Source organism: Oncorhynchus tshawytscha, linkage group LG15, assembly GCF_018296145.1.
Source record: "Oncorhynchus tshawytscha isolate Ot180627B linkage group LG15, Otsh_v2.0, whole genome shotgun sequence".
Classification (NCBI taxonomy): domain Eukaryota; kingdom Metazoa; phylum Chordata; class Actinopteri; order Salmoniformes; family Salmonidae; genus Oncorhynchus; species Oncorhynchus tshawytscha.
This window is the reverse complement of record NC_056443.1, coordinates 1,430,359-1,456,267: the sequence shown is the minus strand read 5'-3', so window position 1 is coordinate 1,456,267 and position 25,909 is coordinate 1,430,359. Positions and strand designations below refer to the sequence as shown.

Here is a 25,909-nt window from a genome sequence, read left to right as displayed (position 1 = left end):
ACTACCAGAACACAAAATAAAAGTATTCAAACATTTCAGATTTTATTCCAGTTTTTAATCAAAACCTTATTTCATGGAAACATACTGTTTTTTGTCTTTATTCATTGTGTACAGTAACAATACGGCAGTTTAAGCTTTCAATCATACTGAGGTACCTAGGACAAGCGTCAGACCCTTTTTTAGGAACATTTTAACGCAGTGTTATTCCAACATTGTTACTATCACATTACTGTAGATTGTATTGCATTGATTTTCATAAAACATAATCAATTCATCATTGATAAAAGTCAAACTGTTCTTAAGGGCTTGTAAAAGCAAGCATTTCGCGGTAAGGTCTACACTTGTTGTTTTCGGCGCATGTGACAAATAAGGTTTGATTTGATATGTGTAGAACACAGAATTGGTCCTGAATGTGTACCTGAGCCGCTAGCTAGACTGTGACCCGCTGCTTATCTTACAGCTTTAGTAATAAAACGTTCTGATGTAGGCAGTGGCACTTTCTGCCTGAATGGTAGTATGTGGTACGTGTGCACAGTCTGAACTGTGGGTGGAAGCAATATGCCTAGATGTGACTAGTCTGCGGGCGGAAGCAATATGCCTAGATGTGACTAGTCTGCGGGCGGAAACCAACACGAAGAAGAAGAGACGAAGGGCGGAAGAGACGAAGTGCACTCCGTTGTGGTCCCTTCGCAGTGCTAGCTAACATGGATGCTACAATGGAAAACATCGAACACACGCTACCGCTATACTCGAATAATGCAAAAAAGAAAAGTAAAAAGAAAGTGAATTCAGAATACACATACAAATGTAAGTAGTCAATTTATCCTGTATATGTTTATTTAGGACTACAAATGAAGTAAGGAACTCCGAGCTAGTTAGCAAGAAAGCTAGCTAACGTTACCTACAAAGGGGACATCATGGCGCCTTGTCTCGAATACTTGTTCGAGCAGATGCGTGCGTAGACATCAGACGGTGCGATCCACATTTGTCCTATTAGTCAAAATGTGAATGTTATTTAATTTCAATTACATTGTGCATGTAGTGATTTAAAACATCTATTTATTTCAGTGTCTGAATATGAAACAATGGACTTTGTGAAATTGCGCGTATCAAATCGCTACATGTTTACGGGGAGGAGAAATGCCTCTCGACTGGCCTGGAGGTGAGTTCAGATACTTACCCGAGATCCTCCCAGTACACGTTTTGTGCGATACGTTTTTTCATTTTACCTGTCACGGAGACGAGTCAATGTGTATGTTTTGAAATCGAAATGATCATTGTGTACTTTTGTTGTTGTTGCAGGGCCATCCTCAAACACATGGGATTGCAGGGGAAGATGACGGCCAGTCAGGCAATGAAAAAATGGGAAAATCTGAAGAAGAGATACAAGGTAGCAATTGCATCCTACATACACTACATATCCAAAAGTAAATGGACATCTGCTTGTCGAACATCTCATTCCAAAATTGTGGGTATTAATATGGAGTTGGTCTTCCCTTTGCTGCTATAACAGCCTCCACTCTTCTGGGAAGGCTCTTCACTAGATGTTGGAACATTGCTGTGGGGACTTGCTTCCATTCAGCCATGAGCATTTGTGAGGGCTGGCACTTATGTTGGCTGATTAGGTCTGGCTCGCAGTCTGCATTCCAATTCATCCCAAAGGTGTTTGATGGGGCTCAGGGCTCTGCAGGCCAGTCGGTTGAGGTCAGGACTGTGTACAGGCCTGTCAAGTTCTTCCACACTGATCTCAACAAACCATTTCTGCATGGACCTTGCTTTGTGCATGGGGGCATTGTCATGCTGAAACAGGAAAGGGCCTTCCCTAAACTGTTGCCACAAACCTGGAAGCACAGAATCGTCTAGAATGTCATTGTATGCTGTAGTGTTAAGATTACCCTTCACTGGAACTAAGCGACTAAGCCCGAACCATAAACAGCCCCAGACCATTATTCCTGCTCCACCAAACTTTATAGTTGGAACTATGTATTTGGGCTGGATGCGTTCTCCTGGCATCCACCAAACCTGTCTTTCTGCCTGCCAGATGGTGAAGTGGGATTAATCTCTCCAGAGAACGCATTTCCACTGCTCCAGAGTCCAATGACTGCAAGCTTTACACAACTCCAGTCGATGCTTGACATTGCCCATGGTGATCTTAGGCTAGTGTGTGGCTGCTTGACCATGGAAACCCATTTCATGAAACTCCCTACAAACAGTTATTGTGCTGACATTACTTCCAGAGGCATTTTGGAACGCTGTAGTGAGTGTCACAACCGAGGCGATTTTTACATGATACGTGTTTCAGCATTCGACGGTCCTGTTCTGTGAGCTTGTGTGGCCTGCCACTTCGCGGCTTAGCCGTTGTTGCTCCTAGATGTTTCCATTTCACAGTAGTAGCACTTACAGTTGACCAGGGCAAAAAATTTGACGAACTGACTTGTTGGAAAGGTGGCATCCTATGACAGTGCCATGTTGAAAGTCACTGAGCTCTTCAGTAAGGCCATTCTACTACCTATGTTTGTCTATGGAGATTGCATGGCGGTGTGCTTGATTTTATACACGTCAGCAACAGGTGTGGCTGAAATGGCAGAATCTGCTAATTTGAAGGGGTGTCCACATACTTTTGGCCACACTGTGTACCTCAGGATGGAAACCTCTGAAATTGACCCTTTAATAGGCATCCTTGTAAAGTTCTAAATAACCCTGCCCTAGAGACATCCTGTGCCTACTACTTTGTCCAAGCCTAACGTCTACTCAACTATTCATCAAATCCTTCATTATCCGACTACCTACTAATACTGTTTATCCTTCATTTGGGGACAGGAGCTGAAGTACCCTCCCCCAGGGGTGCAGGTGTTCCCCCACAGTTGGCGTTGGTACGATCTGATGAGTGACGCAATGGAGGGGCGTCTGGCAGGCTCAGCCCCCATCATCGGCCCACTCCCCCCGGGCACTAGCGACAGTGATTTTCTCCCTGACGCCCGGCCCAGGAAGAGATCCATGATTGGCGGAATAGGGGTGATGGGGATGCACTGCGACCTGGACGAGATGGACACCGAGAGGGCGACGCTGGAGACCGAACGGGCGGCATTGGAGGGCGAGCGAGAGGTGATGGGGAGAGAGCGGATGGCGCTGGAGAGAGAGCAAGCAGGGTTGGAACGAGAGATGGCCAACCTGGACCGGGAGCGTGCCCAACTGGAGAGGGAGAAGGCAGCGGTGGAGAGGGAGAGGGGGCTAATAGAGAAGGAGAAAGCGCAGGTGGCCAGGGATCGGCTGGCTGTGGATAGAGACAGAGTTCTACTGGCGGAGGGTAGAGCAGCGGAGGAGAACGGTGCGGAAGGACAAAGCTGTAAAACAGGAGGACAGAGGGTCGTTGGGTCGTTGGAAAGAACCGAGAGATTCCTCAAGATGTTTGAAAAGTTGGTTGAACGTATGTGAAGAACAATTATGTGTTTGTTTACACTAGAATAGACTATTCAATTGGAAAGTAATTGGATATAATTTGTATTGGTTTTATTTTCTATGAATGTACAAAGTTTTCAATGACAAATCCTTTTTGTATTGCTGTTCAGAGATGCCTGTATGCCTATTGTTATCTGGGCTAGAAGTATTTGAACATTAACTGCCTAAACAGTTGTACTCAATCAGTTCATTCAAAATCACTTTGCAGCTACACACCTTACCGGTCAATTCTCAATTAAAATGTTAAGCCAGGTCATCAAAACAACTTTATTCAATTGTGGTATTTCCATACAAAGCACACAATAGCAGGCTGTTTCTTCTTATTAACCCCATCCACACCCAACAACCCCCCTCCCCCTTGGTCATACAATAGTCTTGATCTTTATTGATATAGGCTATTGTGGTCATAACAATAACTTTGAAATGTAATATGCCAAATATTGCAGTTCATGTAAAAAAAAAAAGAAGTTCAGAATATATTTTTATATTACAGTACAGACTTTACAAATGCTTGTTTAATTGCTTCTTTTATTGCATTGGTATTCAATTTAGCGTTCCAGTAAGCTTCAATTCGTTTATGCTAGTATAATTGTTTTTTTTAAATAGTGTTACATTTCTGCAATATAATTTTTTTTCCTTTACAAAAACATATTTAAACAATATTACTGGTTGTCATTGCCAGTCATGAACAGACATGAAACAATGTTTGATTGTTGGATCAATAAAATGTCACATTTTCATTGTCTTTTTGTTTGCTTCAAGTTGCTGAACAGTTTGGCTTTTGACAAAAATATATCTGGTGTGTATTTGTGTGTGTGTGTGTGTGTAGGAATGAGAGATACACACCATCTCTCACTGTGTGTTATGTATGCGATCAACAACTGATCAGACTTAAATTAGGGAAGGTAGGTAGTGTGTTCCGGTGTTTACTGTATGTGCAGATTGCAAATGAACTGACAGACTGGACAACTTTTAGGATGTGTGTGTGTATGGTATGTACATATGTCTCGTAGACAATGAGTTGAGCTGTGTAAAGATGCGTGTGTATTGATCAGTGTGTGGTTAGATGTGGGCTCCGATGGGGACGCGGGGCAGACACACATAGGCCTGTGGGGTCCTGCTGAGGTTGATGGGGTTGCCGTCCAGGCGAATGTCCTCCAGTGCGTTCCTGATGTAGTTGAAGTCTTTCAGGTTGCAGAACGTGTCCTCGTGTATCATCTGAATATTGTTGCGCTGGAAAACAAGGCATTGGAAGGTTAAGAAAATACTTTGAAACACATTAATTCATCTATGGGCCTTAAAAAACAATGCAAGACGAACTAATGCTTGTTTGAGATTCTGCACAGGTCTGACACAGTGCTGGAGAAAAGTCCAGTTTAAATATACAACAATTTCCCCTAATAACTGAAACTGATGGAGTATTGGCCAGAATGTTTTGAAACAGCTTGCAGAAAGAGGGGATACGGTGGTCAGTTGAGCAAAAATCCCTCTAGTCACCACCAGTGTACACTGGGGTAATCCTATAGTTCCCACATCACCCACAAGAGGACAGTAAAGAGGCAGGAGTGCAGGTACCTGTAGGTGCAGAGAGCGCAGGCTGTCCGGTAGGGGCACAGGGATGTGGTCGATGTGGTTGTCTGTTAGGTACAGGTACAGCAGACCCGTCATGTCCTAAACAAAACACAGTGTTTACATTTAGAGGAGTCATTTATGCCAGACAGTCTCTCAATACATACCTGTTTTTGTTTTATCCCAGCACTCACATGATTCAACTCATCAAGGGCTTGGTGATTAGTCCATTAGGGGAATTAAATGTGATAATGCTGGGAAAAAGCAAATACATTGTTTGTGATCCTTGTCAGACCTTACATACCTTGAAAGCCTCTTTGTGGATGCCTGTGGCGCCAATGTTGTTGTGGCTGGCGTCGATGAGGGTCATCACGGGCGGAAGGGCAGGCAGCTGTGACACGCCATTCTCACGGAGCACCAGCTCCTCCAGCACGGGCAGGCCGGAGAATGCATCATCGGCGATGGATGCAATCTCGTTGGCGGTCAAGTCGATCCTCTTCAGCTTGTCTGCAAGAGAGAGAAGGTAAAGTACTTAGACTGTTCCACGTGGTTTCATTAATTGAAACAGCCATTGAACAGCAGGAAATCTCACAGGCTGTGCCTTTAACACGTGACACCTACTCATCTGAGCAAAGTCGCCCTTGTTGATCTTGGTGATGTGGTTGTAGCGGGCGTAGAAGTGAGTGGTCTCTTTGGGGAGAGGCGGCACGCTGGTCAGCTTCACATCATCACAGTAGACAGAACCACCCAGACAGGTGCACAGCAGGCAGGTAGGCATACCTGGGACAGACAGACAGGACAAGGAAGTAAGAAGGAGGTAGGCGATACACTTGAGAGAACAGTTGCTAGGTCTGAGATGTTGTGTGAGGAAGTTTAGGCCACCAGCCTTCGATGCAGTAACAATGGGTTTGTAGAATGGTGGAGACGTGCACTCAGTGTTGATATGATTTGTTTGTTTTACCTCTTGCATCAAGAAATGTTGTCATGTCTGGATTGGATGCAGCTTTTGATGTGACCAAGGTGTGCACATTATGAGGGTTGTTGCTGAGGTGCTATGGTTGAGGTGTAGTGCATTCCCAATGTTAGACATATTGTGTTAATGGTGTTCGGGACAGGTTATAACACAGACGTTTGGTGAAGATGACGATAACAGATGTTACAGACTCATATCGTAGAGCAACTTGATAGTAAACACACGATACAGACAGACACATGACAGTGCTTGTGACAGGTAAGGATAAGACATTGTGTAACGAACATTACAGATACATATGGCTTCAACACAGTTTGTGGTCAGTTGTAACAGGAGGCACATAAGATTCAATAACCCTATTCAATCAGAACCAGGGTTTCTGGGGTGAAATGGAAGAGACAACTCATATAAAGATATGAGAAAATAGGTTTGGATATGGGAATGTGATAGACCCCATGTACTGTATAGTGAAGTAGAATAGACCCTATAACCCCAGAAGCCTGGTTACAGGTTTTGATTGAATAGTTAGTGTTTGTGCTGGATACTGACCTTTAATGTCCAAGTCAACCTCTGGCAACCCAGAGCCCCCTGAGCCTACTGTACCTCCAGACTCCTGAGGGGTTTTCGGAGTAGTCAGGAGCACTTCCTCCTCTTGTTAGAGATAGAGATGAGGTAGGAGACAGGTTGGAAACAGCATGGACAGTGACACGACAACAAGTGCTGTTTGCCACGGTGAGAAGTCACAAATAGCAAGGGAGTTATGTTGTTGTCGTTGTTTATGACACATTTAACTGATTAAATTAGGTAATAGTTAAATGGAATCTTGGGAATGGATTTTGAGAGTTAATCAAATGATGTTATGTTTATATATATATATATATATGTTTAATATAAATACAGTTGAAGTCGGATGTTTACACACACTTAGGTTGGAGTCATTAAAACTTGTTTTTCAACCACTCCACAAATGTCTTGTTAACAAACTATAGTTTTGGCAAGTTGGTTAGCACATCTACTTTGTGCATGACAAAATTCATTTTTCCAACAATTGTTTACAGACAGATTATTTCACTGTATCTCAATTCCAGTGGGTCAGAAGTTTACATACACTAAGTTGACTGTGCCTTTAAACAGATAAGAAAATTCCAGAAAATTATGTCAAGGCTTTAGAAGCTTCTGATAGGCTAGTTGACATCATTTGAGTCAATTGGAGGTTTACCTGTGGATGTATTTCAAGGCCTACCTTCAAACTCAGTGCCTCTTTGCTTGGCATCATGGGAAAATCAAAATAAATCAGCCAAGACATCCGAAAAAAAATTGTAGACCTCCACAAGTCTGGTTCATCCTTGGGAGCAATTTCCAAATGCCTGAAGGTACCACGTTCATCTCTACAAACAAAAGTACGCAAGTATAAACACCATGGGACCACGCAGCTGTCTTACCGCTCAGGAAGGAGATGCTTTCTGTCTCCTAGAGATGAACGTACTTTGGTGCGAAAAGTGCAAATCAATCCCAGAACAACAGCAAAGGACCTTGTGAAGATGCTGGAGGAAACAGGTACAAAAGTATCTATATCCACAGTAAAACGAGTCCTATGTCGACATAACCTGAAAGGCCGCTCAGTAAGGAAGAAGCCACTGCTCCAAAACCGGCATAAAAAAGCCAGACTACGGATTGCAACTGCACATGGGGACAAAGATGATACTTTTTGGAGAAATGTCCTCTGGTCTGATGAAACAAAAATAGAACTGTTTGGCCATAATGACCATTGTTATGTTTGGAGGAAAAAGAGGGAGGCTTGCAAGCCAAGGAACACCACCCCAACAGTGAAGCACGGGGGTGGCAGCATCATGTTGTAGGGATGCTTTGCTGAAGGAGGGACTGGTGCACTTCACAAAATAGATGGCATCAAGAGAAGGAAAATTATGTGGATATATTGAAGCAACATCTCAAGACATCAGTCATGAAGTTAAAAGCTTGGTCGCAAATGGATCTTCCAAATGGACAAAGACCCCAACCATACTTCCAAAGTTGTGGCAAATGGCTTAAGGACAACAAAGTCAAGGTATTGGAGTGGCCATCACAAATCCCTGACCTCAATCCCATAGAAAATTTGTGGGCAGAACTGAAAAAGCTTGTGCAAGCAAGGAGGCCTACAAACCTGACTCAGTTACACCAGCTCTGTCAGGAGGAATGGGCCAAAATTCACCCAACTTATTGTGGGAAGCTTGTGGAAAGCTACGCAAAACATTTGACCCAAGTTAAACAATTGCAAGGCAATGCTACCAAATACTAATTGAGTGTATGTAAACTTCTGACCCAATGAGAATTTGACGAAATAAATAAAAGCTGAAATAAATAAATTTCTACTATTATTCACATTTCACATTCTTAAAATAAAGTGGTGATCTTAATTTACCTAAGAATTTTTACTAGGATTAAATGTCAGGAATTGTGAGAAACGGAGTTTAAATGTATCTGGCTAAGGTTTATGTAAACCTTCTACTTTAACTGTAGGTACATTGGAACAGTGTTCTTAGCTGGAATTGGAGATTCATACTTGTCAACCACAAATCCTTTGAAAAGCATGTCTTGACCAGATTATTTGGTCACCTTCTCTTGTCCAAATACGGACATGGCAGCAGAGCATGCTTTCTGGCTCAAAGTTTTCGGGACCTTTACCCCTGTTATCCTTACACATATGATATGATGGGTTGATACCATAGAGATCTGTTTTCTTATTGTTTCTTTATTTGGTGGTACTGACCTTCAGGGTCAGGGATTAATGTGACCTCTGACCCACCAGAGTCGGAGTCCCCAGGCCCTGAGGCCCCTGAGGTGCCAGAGGCCCCAGACTCCCCAGAAGCACCCGATGCCTCCTGGGGGGTAGTGTCAGGAATGAGGGGCAGCTCCTCCTCTTATTAGAGCCGAGGGGAGGGGTTAGGAGACAGGTTAGTGCTTCTCGTGGGATGGGATGGACTGTCAATCAACAATCATTCAATCAGCCAATCAATCAATCATTCTCAAACATGGTTTGACAGTGGGTTAGGTTGACAATGATTAGGAACTTATGGTATGTAATGCAATGACAATGGTAGGACAATGAGTGATGTTTACAATGACAATGGTTGGACAATGAGTGACATTTACAATGACAATGGTAGGACAATGAATGATGTTTACAATGATAACGATACTGTAAGTGACAAAGCAATTACACAGGGTTTACAATGACGACAAGTAGCAAGTCACAAGAAAGCATTATCAATCCACATTTAACCAGCACAAAGCAGTTAAATGAAAAGGCAAATTTAGAAATGCAATGAAATCCCATATAGTTTTAGCGTATCAATCAGTGCTTGGAACTGTACTAGGTTCACAAGGCCACTATAGGCCCAACCAACTATCTGTATACTTCTACAGTGTAGTCTGTATAAGTATAGGTACTGACCTCCAGATATAATTATTATTCCTGAGTCCCCGGAACCTCCAGAACCTCCAGAACCCCCAGTACTGGAACCCAATATGACCCCGGAACCCCCTGAGCCTAGGAGGGTGCCGGATCCTCCAGAGCCCTGGGAACCAAGATCTCCGGAACCCCCAGAGCCTCCAGAACCAAGGTCCCCAGAACCCCCAGAGCGTCCAGAACCAAGGTCCCCGGAACCTACAGAGCCTTCGGATCCAAGGTCCCCGGAACCCACAGAGCTTCCGGATCCAAGGTCCCCGGAACCCACAGAGTCTCCGGAACCAAGGACCCTGGAACCCCCAGAACCAAGATCCCCAGAACCTGCTGAACCAATTTTCCTGGAACCCCCTGTGCCTCCAGAAGCCAAAAGGTCCCCAGAACCGGAACCCAAAAGGTCTCCAGAACCCCCAGAACCTCCGGAAACCCCAGAGCCACCGGAACCTCCAGAACCCATGGGACCCCCAAAGTCCCCGGAGATATGAAGAATGTCAATGGGACTCAGGCGCAGCTCCTCCTCTTGTTAGAGACAAGATTAGGTGTTAGAAGAGACAGGTTAGAGCACAGTGGACCATGATTCAGTTTAGGGCTAGTGAGTCATGTTTACAATGATGATTAGGTGACATTACAAAAAGTTAATGAGATTTATGGTTGAGTACCACACATTTAACTAATGTCAGACAGTTAAATGGAACTCATGCATTTGGAAATGACGAAGGATGATTGTAAAAAGGGGTCGATTTGCATGGGTAGGCGTTAAGAGGGAAGGTTGTGTGTTATGTATCACTGTCAGTACTGAACACATTCCTTCGTCTCCCTGTGTGTATGGACTCATAGTGTGAGGTGACAGAGTGGATGTGCTGTGGGTGTGTGTATACAGACCTCCCTGTGTATAGGCTCATAGTGTGAGGTGACACGATGTATGTGCTGTGGGTGTGTGTATGTGTGTATACAGACCTCCCTGTGCGTCGGGGCCCATGAGTACCCCAGACCCCCCTGAGCCTTGGGGGATGAGCTGGGGTGTTAGGGGCAACTCGTCCTCCTCTTCCTCCTCCAGTGATGCAGGGCCACCAGGGCCATGGTAGTTATAATCCGGTGGGGCCAGTGTGCCAATCTCTATCTGTGGGAAAGACAGCGACAGAGGGAGTCATTGCTAATGCAGGAGGTGCGCCACCAGAGAGCGCTAGAGACATCCAGAGACCGCCAGAGACCACCAGAGACAAACAGAGACCGCCAGAGACAACCAGAGACCGCCAGAGACAACCAGTGACTGCCAGAGACCACCAGAGACAACCAGAGACCACCAGAGAGCGCCAGAGAGCACCAAAGCCAGCGCCAGAGACAACCAGAGAGCGCCAGAGACAACCAGAGACCGCCAGAGACAACCAGAGACCGCCAGAGACCACCAGAGACCATCAGAGACCGCCAGAGACAACCAGAGACCACCAGAGACAACCAGAGACCACCAGAGACCACCAGAGACAACCAGAGACCACCAGAGAGCCCCAGAGAGAGCACCAAAGAGCGCCAGAGACAACCAGAGAGCGCCAGAGACCACCAGAGAGCGCCAGAGACCATCAGAGAGCGCCAGAGACCGCCAGAGACCGCCCACGAGCGCCAGAGAGCTCCCGAGAGTGCCAGAGAGCGCCAGAGACCACCAGAGAGAGCCAGAGACCACCAGAGAGCGCCAGAGAGAGCCAGAGACCACCAGGGAGCGCCAGAGAGCGCCAGAGACCACCAGACACCACCGGAGACCACCAGAGAGCGCCAGAGACCACTAGAGAACGCCAGTGAGCACCAGAGATCACCAGAGAGCAGTAGCCTCACTTACTGAGTAACCGGAGGTTTCAAAAGCCAACTGTCGCTCATAGACCGGAAGCTCTACGTCTTTTGGTCCAGCCGTGCAGAGTGTGAAGCACTGATTTTGAGTTCAATATCAGTAATCATCTCATCAGTACCCAATTTATGTCACAGGACAACGTTATGTATGACCATGCTCAATAGGCAATACATCTTAACAGCGACCAAACAGGAATGAAATGTTTGGATACAACACGAGTAGCTAAAGAGTTCCCAGGAAAAGGACCAGGGACATGAGGACTTCTAGACATCCTGACTTCTACCGTTCAGAGAGAATAGAAGATCCAGAGACAGTTATAGTATCAGTCATTTACAGGTGTAGCTTAACAGGGGCACCTCAGGGCTATGATGTTTCACCTCTAACATTTATATACAGATGACTGAAGAAGCAACCAGGAACGGAGACACATCATTGTGCATGCAGATTACTCAGTCATGATAAACCTCCTAAATGATCATGACACTGGTAATGGCCAAGTAGTGGAGAACTTGGTGTATTGCTTAATATCTACAGGTTAATGTTGAAAAAAAATTGACAACATGAATATTGATTTGAGGAAGACCCTCAAGGGTTTTTAGTGGGGAACTCCACCTTCCAACCAAGGAAACAAGACTATTCTCACCCTGTTTTACAAATATTTTATTACAGATTTCTCACTGTTACCACATTCTCCACGGTCTGTTGGTTTGTAAACATAACTGTAAAATGTTTGGTCAAAATGAACAGGATTATTTACCTTGGCAAGTCAGTTAAGAACAAATTCTTATTTTCAATGACAGCCTAGGAACAGTGGGTTAACTGCCTGTTCAGGGGCAGAACGACAGATTTGTACCTTGTCAGCTCGGGAATTTGAACTTGCAACCTTCCGGTTACTAGCCCAACGCTCTAACCAGTAGGCTACCCTGCCGCCTAGGATAGTAAGCATCAGTTCAAACATCACAGGTGTGGCACAAACCAACTTTCCGTCACTATATAATAGGAACGTCCTCTAAAAATGAAACATAATTTTCATTAAAGGGGAAGTTCAGTATTTTACAATTTTATGTAAGAAACCTCCTCACCCTAAAAGTAGTCTATGGATCAGGGGAAACCGTAATCCATGTTTGTTTTTTTACATTTGGAAAGACGTTTTCAGTGTGACGAACCATTCGACAACTTGTAAAATACCGAACTTCCCATTTAACTGACTGTTGTGGGTCTTCAACTTGGGGACTGCATAACCTGTTTATAACCTGTTTCATAACCTGTTTATAACCTGTTTCATGTGGAATGATGACCACAGCAGGTGTTTGGTTTGTTTAGAAAGCAAATAAACAGTCACACTACAAGGTAGGCCTACATCTAAAGAAAATCTCCTAAACTCAGTCACATCTTATCCTGTTGACCTTTCACCTCTCCATGTTCTCACACTCCTCAGAACCCAATGAGGTGTGTGTGTGTCAGAATGTCAAAGCATTTCGGCTGAAATTGACCAAACAGACGGCCGAAATATTCAATGTCAAGAGGACATTTTGAAATCCTAACGGCACACTTTCCAGAAGCGGTCTTTGGCTGTAAGAGGGCCCCCATAGTATGTTCTGATAGAGCCTCACAGCAAAGCACGACACACTCATTGTTTTAATACCAGTTATGATATCAACTGCAACGGCATCTTTTTACTGTGCTTTAAGCTATACATCTCACCTCCTAAACAGATGAACATAATGCAACACTTCCAACACAGCTACATGTTCCTATGTTATGGAATGTGGAAGAAAGGGGTAAGAACTGTCATTCTTGTTTTGTTTGTTTGATGTTATGTCTGGCCTATGCCACCTGACCACAGTGCATTTTCTTGTTTTGTTTGTTTGATGTTATGTCTGGCCTATGCCACCTGACCACAGTGCATTTTCTTGTTTTGTTTGTTTGATGTTATGTCTGGCCTATGCCACCTGACCACAGTGCATTTTCTTGCATGTAAAGCAAATATCTGAAAATCAGACAATAAAGAAATATCTACTCTCAACTAATGTTAAGAATGTGATAGACACTTCAAGGGGTACCTGCCTTCATTGTCCTTGCTGTTCAGCAAACCACCAGAGTAATTACATGCAGTTTTATTATCAGCCACACAGGGGCGCTGAAACCCCACAATGTGCAAAAGGCAATATTTGACTCTCTTACACCCATGGGCTGATCCTATCTTCCAAAAGAGGGAATGGTCCTTGTGGAACCAAGAGACACATGGTAGCTGCAAAAATGCATATTTCACTCCACTTCTCTCAACCAATGTTGAGAGAAGCTGTCCATCGACTTTCACTCCGTGTCAGGCAGATTCCTAACCTGAGGGAGCCTGAGACTTACCTAAAGGCAACTCACCACAGATTCCTAACCTGAGGTAGCCTGAGACTTACCTAAAGGCAACTCACCACAGATTCCTAACCTGAGGGAGCCTGAGACTTACCTAAAGGCAACTCACCACAGATTCCTAACCTGAGGTAGCCTGAGACTTACCTAAAGGCAACTCACCACAGATTCCTAACCTGAGGGAGCCTGAGACTTACCTAAAGGCAACTCACCACAGATTCCTAACCTGAGGTAGCCTGAGACTTACCTAAAGGCAACTCACCACAGATTCCTAACCTGAGGGAGCCTGAGACTTACCTAAAGGCAACTCTCCACAAAGTGTATGTTGCTGTATAATGAAAGTCCTAAAAGTAGATACACATTTAGATGCAATGGGGACGTTTGTAAACGTAGCCACGTAGAATGGGTATGAAATTGTAAATGCACGTCTTGAGAGTTTGGGAGTGGCAGAGTTTATGAGACAACAAGGTAGGCCTTTGAGTAGTCTTGCACAGTGTTAGTTTGCTTGCTGCTGATGCCCCTCCTCCTCCCCCCAAAAAGCAAACATACAAACTCGGGGGAAACGAGAGGCGAAAGCTTGGCTACCCCAAAAAAAAACAACTCTGGGAAACAACGTGGGAATACAAAATGTGCAGAGAGAGAGTTTTGAAGTTCCATAATGTGAAATAGAGGAGCCGATTTGAAGCATACAGATCTTTCTGTGCAGCACTGCCTTCTTGCTCTCTCACAAACATTATTTTCTGGTCTCGCCAATGCATCTCTTTAGAAACTTCACAACTCTAGAGAGATCTATGCATAATACCACCACTCTTCCAAACCAAGCTGTGACACCCTAAAACATATCACGAAACCAACCAAGGAGTTCCATTTACCACAAAGTCCTAGCCTCACAGAATGGTTTATATGTTAGGTCATTGTCAGAGTGTATAACACACATGATCACCCATTTGGATGTAGAGTCTTTGCACAGGAAGAGGCTAAATGGGTTTGTCTAGGAGTCTTCTAGTTGTCAGACAATATCAGGCTTGTTTAGGTCCAAGAAGCTATACAATGGAACCCAAAACCGGCAAATGGAATGAATAACTTTAGAGTATGTGTATTGGTACTCCATGCACATAGGGGTGAAGTGGTATGTTGGAAAGCGCTTCTTTACATATAAACAAGAATTTTAAACAAATACAGTGCATTCGGGAAGTATTCGTACCAATTCCGTTGTTTCAAATTTTGTTACATTACAGCCTTATTCTAAAATGGATTCAATATTTTTTTTCTCATCAATCTATACACAATACCCCATAATGAAAAAGCATTTTTTGGTGTGGAATTTTTAGCAAATGTATAATAAAAAAACACAGAAAATACCTTATTTACATAAGTATTCAGACCCTTTGCTATGAGACTCGATATTGAGCACAGGTGCATCCTGTTTCCATTGATCATCCTTTGAGATGTTTCTACAATTTGATTGGAGTCCACCTGTGGTAAATTCAATTGATTGGACATGATTTGGAAAAGCACACACCTGTCTATATAAGGTCCCACAGTTGACAGTGCATTTTAGAGCAAAAACCAAGCCATGATGTCGAAGGAATTGTCCATAGAGCTCTGAGACAGGATTGTGTCACGGCACAGATCTCGGAAGGGTACCAAAAAATGTCTGCAGCATTGAAGGTCCCCAAGAATACAGTGGCCTCCATCATTCTTAAATGGGAGAAGTTTGGAACCACCAAGGCTCTTCCTAGAGCTGGCCAAACTGAGCAATCAGGGGAGAAGGGCCTTGGTCAGGGAGGTGACCAAGAATCCGATGGTCACTCTGACGGAACTCCAGAGTTCCTCTGTGGAGATGGGAGAACACCAATCAGGCCTTTATGGTAGTGGCCAGACGGAAGCCACTCCTCAGTAAAAGGCACATGACAGACCTCTTGGAGTTTGTCAAAAGGCACCTAAAGACTCTCAGACCATGAGAAACAACATTCTTTGGTCTGATGAAACCAAGAATTAACTCTTTGGCCTGAATGCCAAGGGTCACATCTGGAGGAAACCTGGTACCATCCCTACAGTGAAGCATGGTGGTGGCAGCGTCATGCTGTGGGGATGTTTTTCAGCGGCAGGGAATGGGAGACTAGTCAGGATTGATTGAAAGATGAATGGAGAAAAGTACAGAGAGATCCTTGATGACAACCTGCTCCAGAGCGCTCAGGACCTCAGACAGACGCAAGGTTTCACCTTCCAACAGGACAACAACCCTAAGCACACTGCCAAGACAATGCAGGAGGGGCTTTGGAACAAGTCTCTGAATGTCCTTGAGTGGCCCAGCCAGAGCCCGGACCTGAACCCGATCGAACATCTCTGGAGAGACCTGAAAATAGCTGTGCAGCGACGCTCCCCACCCAACCTGACAGAGCTTGAGAGGATCTTCAGAGAAGATTGGGAGAAACTTCCCAAATACAGGTGTGCCTAGCTTGTCGCATCATTCCCCCAAAAAAGTAAAGGGGTCTGATTACTTTCCGAACGCACTGTATGAGTTCAATGGCAGGCATATGGGACTGTACACACATGTACATCTGTATACATACGTTCCATCTGCCTTTGTGTAATGTTCTGTGTGTCTTTCTCAGGGCCCACTGCCCCTCTCTACAAAGGCCAACTTCGCTCAATGATGGCTTCATGATAACACAATATACATTGCAGCCACACTGCAAAAAATGTCAATCTTACGTAGATTTTTCTGTTTGAGATAAGGAAGTAAAAATGACTTGTTTCTCTCACTCACCCAGAAAATGCATTTACTTTTTTTGGTTGATTTTGCTTCCCCAGGAAATACAAGATAATTCAGACTTGTTTCAATCCTGCCAGTGGACTAAAATAATTTACCTTGGTAAGACATCAAGTTAATGCATTCTAATGGTAAGAAATACAATATCTAGGTAAGATCAAAACATTTTGCAGTGTGCTTGTTTACAATATGTTGTCCATTGAAAGGCTTTCTGCTATAAAGCTTGGTGACCTAGTTACACGTGATGAAGGACTTAAACACTTGCTTAGCTCCCTGGGCTCACTTTTAGGGTTTAGCTAAGTGGGCTAATAGGGACTTGTGGTGCCCAGATGACACGGATTCAGCATGCGTGACCTATAAGTTGATGAAAACACTAATCCCTGTCCATGTGCAGCAACTGCCAATCACAAGGTCATAGGTCACCTGAGCGATCAGAGGTACAACATTTTAGATGAGCTTGATTGAACTTGAAATTTGAACTTTTGGGACTATTCTATTGGTTCTATTGTAACGGAAAAACTAAATGAAGTGCAGTTCAAGTATTCGAAAGTATTTTCCATACCTGGCTGTATTTGACCCAGGTCTGGTATTAACATATTTAAGGACACCACTAGAGGCTAATAACAATCAGGTATAAACAGAATAAAGCTACGCATTTTTACTACATAACTTAACTTGTTTTCCATGAGTGGCCCCTGTCTCTAAAGCTGCTATTCTGAAGCTGCTTAGAGGTACCATTTAAATAGACCAAAGAGAGCATTACAAGCTTCTATTTGCATGTTGCTGATGCAATGTGACCTGTGACCTATTCACAACAGACACATACTCTACAGTGCTCTAAACCAAGTCAGCTCCTGTTCTAGGAGTGTCGGCAAAGAGCTTTAAATGCACCAGATCAGTAACTCTGGCCTTGGATTACAGTTTACAGGAGAAAAGTGTGATGCTTCTTAGGGTTAGATGAGCTGCAGAATTAAGAAAGGCAATAGAGAGCTGGAAAGAGAAAGCAGAGATCATCATTGGGTCTCCTCTGACTTGGTGAAGGAGGACTCCTTCCAGTCTGCATGATCCCCTTTCCCACTCTACATCCTTATTCCTAAATCTGCCCTCTCACCCTTCAGTAGCCAACTGTATCAAGGGCAAGCGCTGCCACACACTAACAAATATTCTATAATCGGACTGAAAATGTTAATCATGTGAGAGCGATCTAGAGTATATTTTCCCCAGCACACACACACCACTGAAGAGAAGGTCTGAAGGGAACTGCTGGAGTTTTTCCTGTCTTCTATCTACACTATTGTCAAGGGTTTGTTTTCTCCTGTATCAGTTTCTCTTTCCCCTGAATCATTCCAAGGCGTTTGGATTACATGCACTATACTCCATCTGTCCTGTTTATACTGAGAAGAAGAGTTTGAATTGGGACAATGTAAATGAGATGTAATTAGCTGTAATTGCTTGAAATAAAATGTGGTAATTTAACAGATGTGATTATCCAAAAAACACACACACAAACACACACACACACACACACACACACACACACACACACACACACACACACATACACACACACACACACACACACACACACACACACACACACACACATACACACATACACACACACACACACACACACACACACACACACACACACACACACACACACACACACACACACACACACACACACACACACACACACACACACACACACTCTGCATTAACATCACCTTCCTCCATCAAACTGAGCCATTAGAACATGAGATTGCACATTGATAACCCAGCAGACTAATGAACGACTACAACATTGTTTTGTACACAGATCCCTCATGTCATAATAGCCAAATGTGCATGACTTGGATGGTGGCATACCACATCGGGTTCAGTTTAAATGGTTTGGCTCAAGGGGAACGAGTCGAAAATCTGATCCCGCTGTTGAGCCTCATGCCAGCTTGACATCGTTTTGGCATTGTGTCTTTGTTACAAAAGAAAATAAATGGGAACATTGGCTGAAATGGGCTGTTTTAGTGTTCTCTGTCCAAACCTGCATTGCAGACTAGTTGCATCACATCCAACTTGGGCCGTTGAAGGCTACTTCTGGCATGGGCAGCGCTCTCTCTGCTCACTCTCCTCTTTCCGCCATTTTGGACTCATTTGGGTGCTTTTTATTGTTCAGATTGTTTAATGTCCGACAGAACCCTCTGGCCCACTTGAAACCCTTTGGGTTCTGGCTAGCACAGAGCAGTTTGGCCCATTTTAGCATGCCGATGTCAGACCTGGGCCAAATGTGGGTTAGAATTGAACTTAACAATAAGGGCTATAATATCCTTTGCCACATAGGCCATCAGTATCTACAGGCTACTGTAGAAGGTACTAACACCTCTCACAAACAGCAACGCCACTCATTTACTTTGATCCATACTTGCCATACTAGTTCCATGTCTAATGTAGCTACATTCCTATCCTAATTGTATCCCTTCCCCAGCCCTTTATGAATACATTGTATGCAAGTGAGTTGAGAGGCTCGAACCCTGCAGCTGTATTTATTTATTTTATTTTTATTTAACATTTATTTAACTAGGCAAGTCAGTTAAGAACAAATTCTCATTTACAATGACGGCCTACCCCGGTCAAACCCGGACGACGCTGGGCCAATTGTGCGCCGCCCTATTGGATTCCCAATCACGTCAGAATATGATACAGCTGTATTGCTCAATGCAAACATTTCAATCTAACCCCCCCTCTCTACCCCCAGCCCCAACACACAAGCACCATATTTTCATGCATGTTTTTCTTCTCCCCACAGGCAATTTCCAATATTCTGAAAAATGGCCAGTTTAAACCAGCAGTGACAGTAAATCAGATGTCTCGTTTTGTAACGTTGATAAATAACTGATCTAACTGACACATAGACATAAATATCCAGGTGGTAACGACAAGCTATAGGGCCTGCCCCCTATTGTGGATGAAGGGTTTGACCATGCAAAATGGCATCACGAGGAACTGGATAATAAACCCAGAACCAACCAAGTAAGTAAACCCAAAGCGGGGAAAGATACACCTGCTTTCAGAGTCAGATTGAGTACTTGAGTCTGACAATTGCATTGTATGCAAGGCTTTTGGATCCTATGGTCTATACTCCATCTGTCCTGTTTATACTGAGAAGAAGAGTTTTAATTGGGACAATGTAAATGAGATTTAATTAGATGTAATTGCTTGAAATAAAAATGTGGTAATTTAACAAGTGATTGTCAGGATCAACACACATGCACACATGCACACATGCCCACACGCACACACACACACACACACACACACACACACACACACACTCTGCATTAACATGACCTTCCTCCATCGAACTGAGCCATTAGAACATTCTCTGAGATGACAAAATCTGCAAAACTCATCAAATTCGAATCACTCTCATTAGAGAAAAAAAAGTTATGATATCATATACACATTGATAAACCAACACACTAATGCAAGACTACAGTATTGTTTGTAGTCTACAATCTAATCCCAAAGGGGGGGGGGGGGATATACCTGCTTTCAGAGGGAAAGTGAGCACCTGACTCTGACTAACGATAAAGAAGATTTTCGACATAGATGAATAAAATGTCATTGTATGCATTATTCTCTGTCTGAAGGCATTGTAGCTGAGGAAAAATGTTCACTGAGCCCATCAAGTCATGTCTACAGACACAGCAACGGTAGTATTTGACTCCGAATGCTACACGGCTGTAATAGGCCTAGATGTAATCTAATAATCAGAGTTGAGAAGCATGGAACCTCCATGCAACTCAAAACTCAACTTCTCCCTTCAACCATTGCTCTTCATAGAAGAGTTAATTAGATGTCTCTCAAAAACATTCAAGACTCCCTAGTTTCAGTCTATGCATAGAGTACAATCCATCGGTGCCAATCAACCCTTGAGGGGGGAGTGAACGAGTGAAGTTTGGAGAGAAGGGGGAGGAAAGGGATACATGGAATTGGGCCAAAGTGACAAGTGTTGAAAACTACAGTCAGCTATGAGCATTCAAACTTTTGGTCCCAAAAAATAATATTCACATAGAGTTGCTCTTTAAGTGGTCTTTTACAAGTAAATTTACAATATGATACAAACATCTGAAGGTTCTATCTGCTCAAACAGCTGTTCATTTGGTGCTATAAAGTTCTATATGCAATCCAATCACACAATGCTGCGTTGTCAGTCAAAAATAATTGTATGTGACTGTATACTTATTGAGTCGTGAAAGAGGAAGACATCACAAGACAGTTCTGAGACCTGGGACTTGAAAATACAAATGATCTCAAAACGATACATTTTGCAGATAAAAACATATAGTCCCAAGTCCTTGGGTCTCGAACTCTTCCAATGTTTCAGTAATGCAGATTCCATCATCGAGGCTCAGGATACTGTGGGGTGTAAAGCCATGATGAGTCCCCATCAACGAATTAACACGCCATCTTCCACAAGATCAATGCTTTATCCACCAACTTACATGGCACTTTGACATTGACGTCTAAGTCAGGTAATGGAGCTAGCAAAGTGCAGGCAATATCAACCAAGGCAAAACAGCAATGTACAAAATTCTAAGTAATACATTCACCTTCATAGGATGCCTGTGATGTGAGGTTCCTTCCTCTGTCACCGACCTGTCATAACTGAGTCAGTGTAAGCTATGTCTTCTGCTAGTTTCTTTCATCTATTGTACCGGTTAGTGAATGCTTCAAGGACATGTGGATAGAGGGATACATTCTTAAAATGTTCAAATGGGGTCTGAGGTCAAATCTCAGTATCTCTGTCACCCATCCCTCCAATTTCCCCCCAGTATCTTACCTGAGGTTCGTCAATAGTCAGTCCATCTTGATAATGAAAGACATTCGGATTCTCCAAATTCAAGTTTTCTAGATCCACATCATAGTTGGCGCTGTCGTATGTGTCGAAATCCACCTGCCGGGCAAATCTGGGGTTGGCCACCACCGCGTTGAGGACGAAGAGTCCCAATATGAGCCCCTCCAACATCCTCATAGTCCACCTGGAAACACAGGACATGTCAACCAAGCACTGAACACAGAGAGCGAGATCATGAACCCTGAACCCAACCTGAACACTGATAAAGAAACATTTGGATGAAGCGTTCATAGTACACAAAGAAGACATGTTGATTAAACCTTCAGTGTATTTTATTTTACTGAGGAAAAGGGATTTTTATATATTTTTTTACTGAGACTTAGATTCAAACATTAGCATAATCTTATGAACCAACAAGTGCTCAGCATATGTGGGATCTCATTCAAGACTGCTGGAAAATCTAGCCAGGTGAAGCTGGTTGAGAGAATGCCAAGAGTGTACAAAGCTGTCATCAAGGCAAAGGGTGGCTATTTGAAGATAAAATAAAATATATTTTGATTTGTTAACACTTTTTTTGGTTACTACATGATTCCATACGTGTTATTTCATAGTTTTGGTGTCTTCAGTATTATTCTACAATGTAGAAAATAGTTCAAATGAAGATAAACCTTTGAATGAGTAGGTGTTCTAAAACTTTTGACCGGTAGTGTGTATGGCAACGGCTGTATCATCCCATCCCCAATCTTCAGAGGCACCAAAGGAAGTCACAAATGACCTTGCTATGTCTTCACTAAATGTCATGGTATTCCTACAATGCATATACAGTATATACAAGCCTTTGAATTTCAGAGCGCCAACACACACATTGGAAAGTCACATCTCTGCATTAGATACAGCTCTAATTGCCATGGAAACCAATCATATCCAAAGGAAAAGGATTTGTTTGCCCATGTTACAGTACCTGCAGGGAAATTTCATGGTAACAGAGTGATGCTGAGACTAAAATGTATGTCAAACAAAAACCAGTAATTGTAAAGTTACACAAACCATACAGCTCATTGGATGACTTATAACAATTTCCACAGAATGTTTTTATGAAAACACATTTACTTGAAGAACTTTGGTAACAGAATGGCGGCACCAACAGCACCAACAGTCGTTGTTAACAAATGTTGCATCTGCAATGTTCTAGTAAAGGTTTTCTGTTGTTGTGTGGAAATCATTAAAAGTAGTCCTTGTGCATATGGTTTGTTTAACTTTGCAGTCATTGGTTTTTGTATGTCAGATTTATGACAGATTTGAAAGAGTCTCAGCATCACTCCGTTACCAACTGCTTGGGTGTGCTGTGGGTCCGGTTTGGACGTTTGGTTGGTAGAAGACATTTTTGAGGTCAGGGAATTCAATATATCATTACCAAGGTACAGACAGCCCAAATAGATGAATTATGAGTCCCCTAAATTCCCCTGAAACCTCCTTCCTTAAAGCCCAGAGCTCACTGTTGTAAGAGGTGGTGGCCATCTTGGTTTTAATCATTGGCTGCCTGTGGTGTGTCAAAGGTGAAGGGTCAGAGTTGATCTGGTAAATGCTGCTGTACCTGCAATTATATTCAGTGGTGTCGTGGGAACATGTTTTTTTGCTGAATCTTCCCAACACATTGGTTTACAAGGTGCTGGGAAATATGGGTTGTTTCCCCTTGTTCATTTTGGGGGCATTTTGTCTTACTGCTGAATCACCATTGTTTTTTATTCCCTACTAGAAAATGTCACAACATTTTGACTATGTTATCATAAGAAGTTTTGGTTCACTTGAATTGGTGAACATTTATCATGTGTGCTTTTCCGCTTGTTGTGCAGAAAACTCTGAGTCAGACCTCTCTCCCTCTCTCTCTCTCTCTCTCTCTCTCTCTCTCTCTCTCTCTCTCTCTCTCTCTCTCTCTCTCTCTCCTACTTGGACGAGAGCTTTGATGCTAGCCTTCATACTTAATTCATCACACACTCCACACAAACAGTAACAATGTCTGACACGACCATCTGTAGGTTATAAAGGACTATCTCTGGACACTATAAAAGACAAAATGCCAATTCCAGACGGACTGCTGGCTGTGAAGATACTGAGAAAATAAAAAGAAAAGGCCAGTCTAAATGATGTTCAGTAGATCATTGACAGCTACATCCTGTAATGTGTAGAAGGACCAGACAGCAACTTGTGAGTGCAGCCTCTACAGTAACACAGGGCCTGACTTTGGACTGAATTGAAACAGGCCGGTCAAAAAAGGCCCTGGAAAACGAGAGGAGATAGAGAGAGTCCTCTAGGCCGGCAGGGAAACGGAGAGCGAGGGGAGAGAGAGAGTCCTCTAGGCCGGCAGGGAAACGGAGAGCGAGGGAAGAGAAAGAGGGGTGCGAGAGACGTGGATGAGGCACTGGCCCTCAGGGTTAGCTGGAGAGAGTGAGGGAAAATATCACTGAGAGAGAGAGAGACACAGAGAGAGAGAGAGAGAGACAGAGAGAGAGAGAGAGAGAGAGAGAGAGAGAGAGAAAGAGCTGACTCGCCTCCTCGGCCTTCACAGAGGTTCTTTATGAGTCCACGTCCCGGCCTGTCTCAGCACTCACACTCGAAATTCCACCGAGGTTTGTGGACAGGATGGCAGTGAGTTACGATTGCAAGGAAAACCTTCATTCAATGCGCACACACACACTTGCAGACACACACACACATATACACTTAAACACTGACTCACACAAACACCACCCTCACAGAGACACACACACCTAACACACCTATCTTTCAGAAAGAACATTGAGTCTCTATTTTTGGGATGAGTGCTGATAAAAAAATTTTTTTGAAAACTTATTTTAGTCATAAATCCATTCTTTGTTGATATGAGGTAGAGAGCCATCTAAATGTGGTTTTATACCTCTGCTATTTATAACAGCACACTTTCTACTCTTTATTGGTGCATAGAGGAAGGTCTGGGATCTGTCAGTTTTCAGAATGTCATGAAACCATGACAACGCATGGCAATGGTGAAAGAGGGTGAAAGAGGGACGATACTAAAGACAGAGGCTTGCTTTTATACACACCATCACAGCACACAGTGTGTGTGTGAGTGTGTGCAGCCTTACAGACTGCCTCTGTGTTTTGCTTGGCTCTGCGTTGGACATTCCTGATATTCAGTGATTTGACAGTTTTTCTTATTCTTCCCAATAGCTGGAAGAAAAGCTGATATATTTTTGACAGACTTACATACACAAAATTAGCAGTGAGACTAATTTGTGCAAAACTGAAGAGCCAAAAGTACAGTCAATTACTGTAAATTGATATTCAGGCAAAATTGGCTCAAAATATGAATAGACCAATTGTCAAATATAATATCTCCAATCTCTTCAACCTGCTGATTCCAATCCAGGGTGCCAATTTCCCCGTCACCACAATGGTTACTAGAAGGGATCAAAACACTTGGTACAACGCGCTAACAATCCAATTAAAGGATCCAATCAAGAACGTGCATAACTTCATCCCTAAATCAACCACTGCTCTGTTCAGTATGAAATTTGACATCGGATCAAATGTTAAGGTCCCAATTGAGGACGTGTCAAAAGTGCCGTCTCTACTCCTCGAAGTCACCTGCTGTCACCACAATTACCAAGTCAGTTGTGCACTAAGCAAGAAATAGGGAAACACTTAATAAATTAATAAATATATTTACTTGATATGATCAGACACTAGACATCCAAACCAAGAATAGATGTTCAAATCCCAAAGCAATAAAAAAAATTGAATATCAAAACCTCTATCAGCAATTAGCCAACGTGTCCATGCACTGCACAAACCCCTGTGAACAGCACTTTTTAGAGGGGTTCATTTTGCTAGTGCCTTGCAAATCCTGCATACTAAAACCCATAGCCCATAGTGAAGATAGCACCCAGAAGGCTTACCTCTGTCTCCTGTTTTCTTGAATGGTCCCTTCAGCCGTGATGGAGATGCTGAGGGCTAGGGGACCTGGCCAATGGTGAGAGGTTGCTCACGGTGCCGGGAAGAGAGAGGGTGGGTGTGTATAAGTGTGTATGTGTGTGTGTGTGTAGGTGTGTGTAGGTGTGTGTGCTCTGGCAGACCAGAGCAGTGTGCCCTACCTTGCGTGTGAGAAGGTAGGCACTGAGAACGATCGGAGGGGAGCGGATTGCTTTTGGTCACTCGGACTTGGGCTGTGCACCCACCCCGTATCATGAACACTTTCACACACACACACACACACACACACACACACACACACACACACACACACACACACACACACACACACACACACACACACACACACACACACACACACACACACACACACACACACACACACAACACACACACACACACACACACACACATAGAGAACCTGCTATATCAACAGACACCAGATAGACACAGAGAGCGAGAGAGAAGCACCCAAATGGACAAAATATCTTAATCCCTAACAAGAGTAGCCCTTATTTTTCTTGAGGGGTGCGTGGCTTAATCAGAACTGCAGTGTGACTCAGAAATGTTTGTCTTCCTTTTCATAAGGTGAAACTCTGGCATGTGCGGCTTTCATGTGTGGTGAGGAATCTACA

The 25,909-nt window shown here is 43.5% G+C and overlaps 2 protein-coding genes across 2 annotated transcripts; one reads left to right on the top strand and one right to left on the bottom strand.

The window, feature by feature from the left end:
• The first annotated feature begins 527 nt into the window (after positions 1-527).
• On the top strand, positions 528-4,197 carry LOC112267799. Its single transcript, XM_024445929.2, has 4 exons — positions 528-807; positions 1,069-1,162; positions 1,303-1,390; positions 2,821-4,197. Exons 1-4 carry the CDS (start codon positions 705-707, stop codon positions 3,433-3,435), a joined length of 900 nt encoding a protein of 299 aa, XP_024301697.1. The 5' UTR covers positions 528-704; the 3' UTR covers positions 3,436-4,197.
• Positions 3,971-25,469, bottom strand: LOC112267796 (uncharacterized PE-PGRS family protein PE_PGRS54). Its single transcript, XM_042297876.1, has 10 exons — positions 25,241-25,469; positions 21,291-21,489; positions 10,422-10,584; positions 9,453-9,983; positions 8,769-8,918; positions 6,551-6,652; positions 5,650-5,808; positions 5,333-5,535; positions 5,035-5,130; positions 3,971-4,692 (listed from the first exon to the last, which is right to left on the bottom strand). The coding sequence occupies exons 2-10, from the start codon at positions 21,480-21,482 to the stop codon at positions 4,522-4,524; spliced, it is 1,767 nt and encodes a 588-aa protein (XP_042153810.1). The 5' UTR covers positions 21,483-21,489; positions 25,241-25,469; the 3' UTR covers positions 3,971-4,521.
• Between the last annotated feature and the right edge of the window lie 440 nt (positions 25,470-25,909).

Excerpts from the sequence above, each read along its gene's own strand:
- LOC112267796 (XM_042297876.1), bottom strand. The coding sequence starts at position 21,482 with ATGAGGATGTTGGAGGGGCTCATATTGGGACTCTTCGTCCTCAACGCG. Across the intron at positions 9,984-10,421 it reads GGGCCCCGACGCACAGGGAG|AGGAGGAGCTGCGCCTGAGT; the intron begins GTCTGTATACAC and ends GTCTCTAACAAG. Across the intron at positions 8,919-9,452 it reads AATAATAATTATATCTGGAG|AGGAGGAGCTGCCCCTCATT; the intron begins GTCAGTACCTAT and ends GGCTCTAATAAG.
- LOC112267799 (XM_024445929.2), top strand. The coding sequence starts at position 705 with ATGGATGCTACAATGGAAAACATCGAACACACGCTACCGCTATACTCG. Across the intron at positions 1,163-1,302 it reads GCCTCTCGACTGGCCTGGAG|GGCCATCCTCAAACACATGG; the intron begins GTGAGTTCAGAT and ends TTGTTGTTGCAG. Across the intron at positions 1,391-2,820 it reads ATCTGAAGAAGAGATACAAG|GAGCTGAAGTACCCTCCCCC; the intron begins GTAGCAATTGCA and ends ATTTGGGGACAG.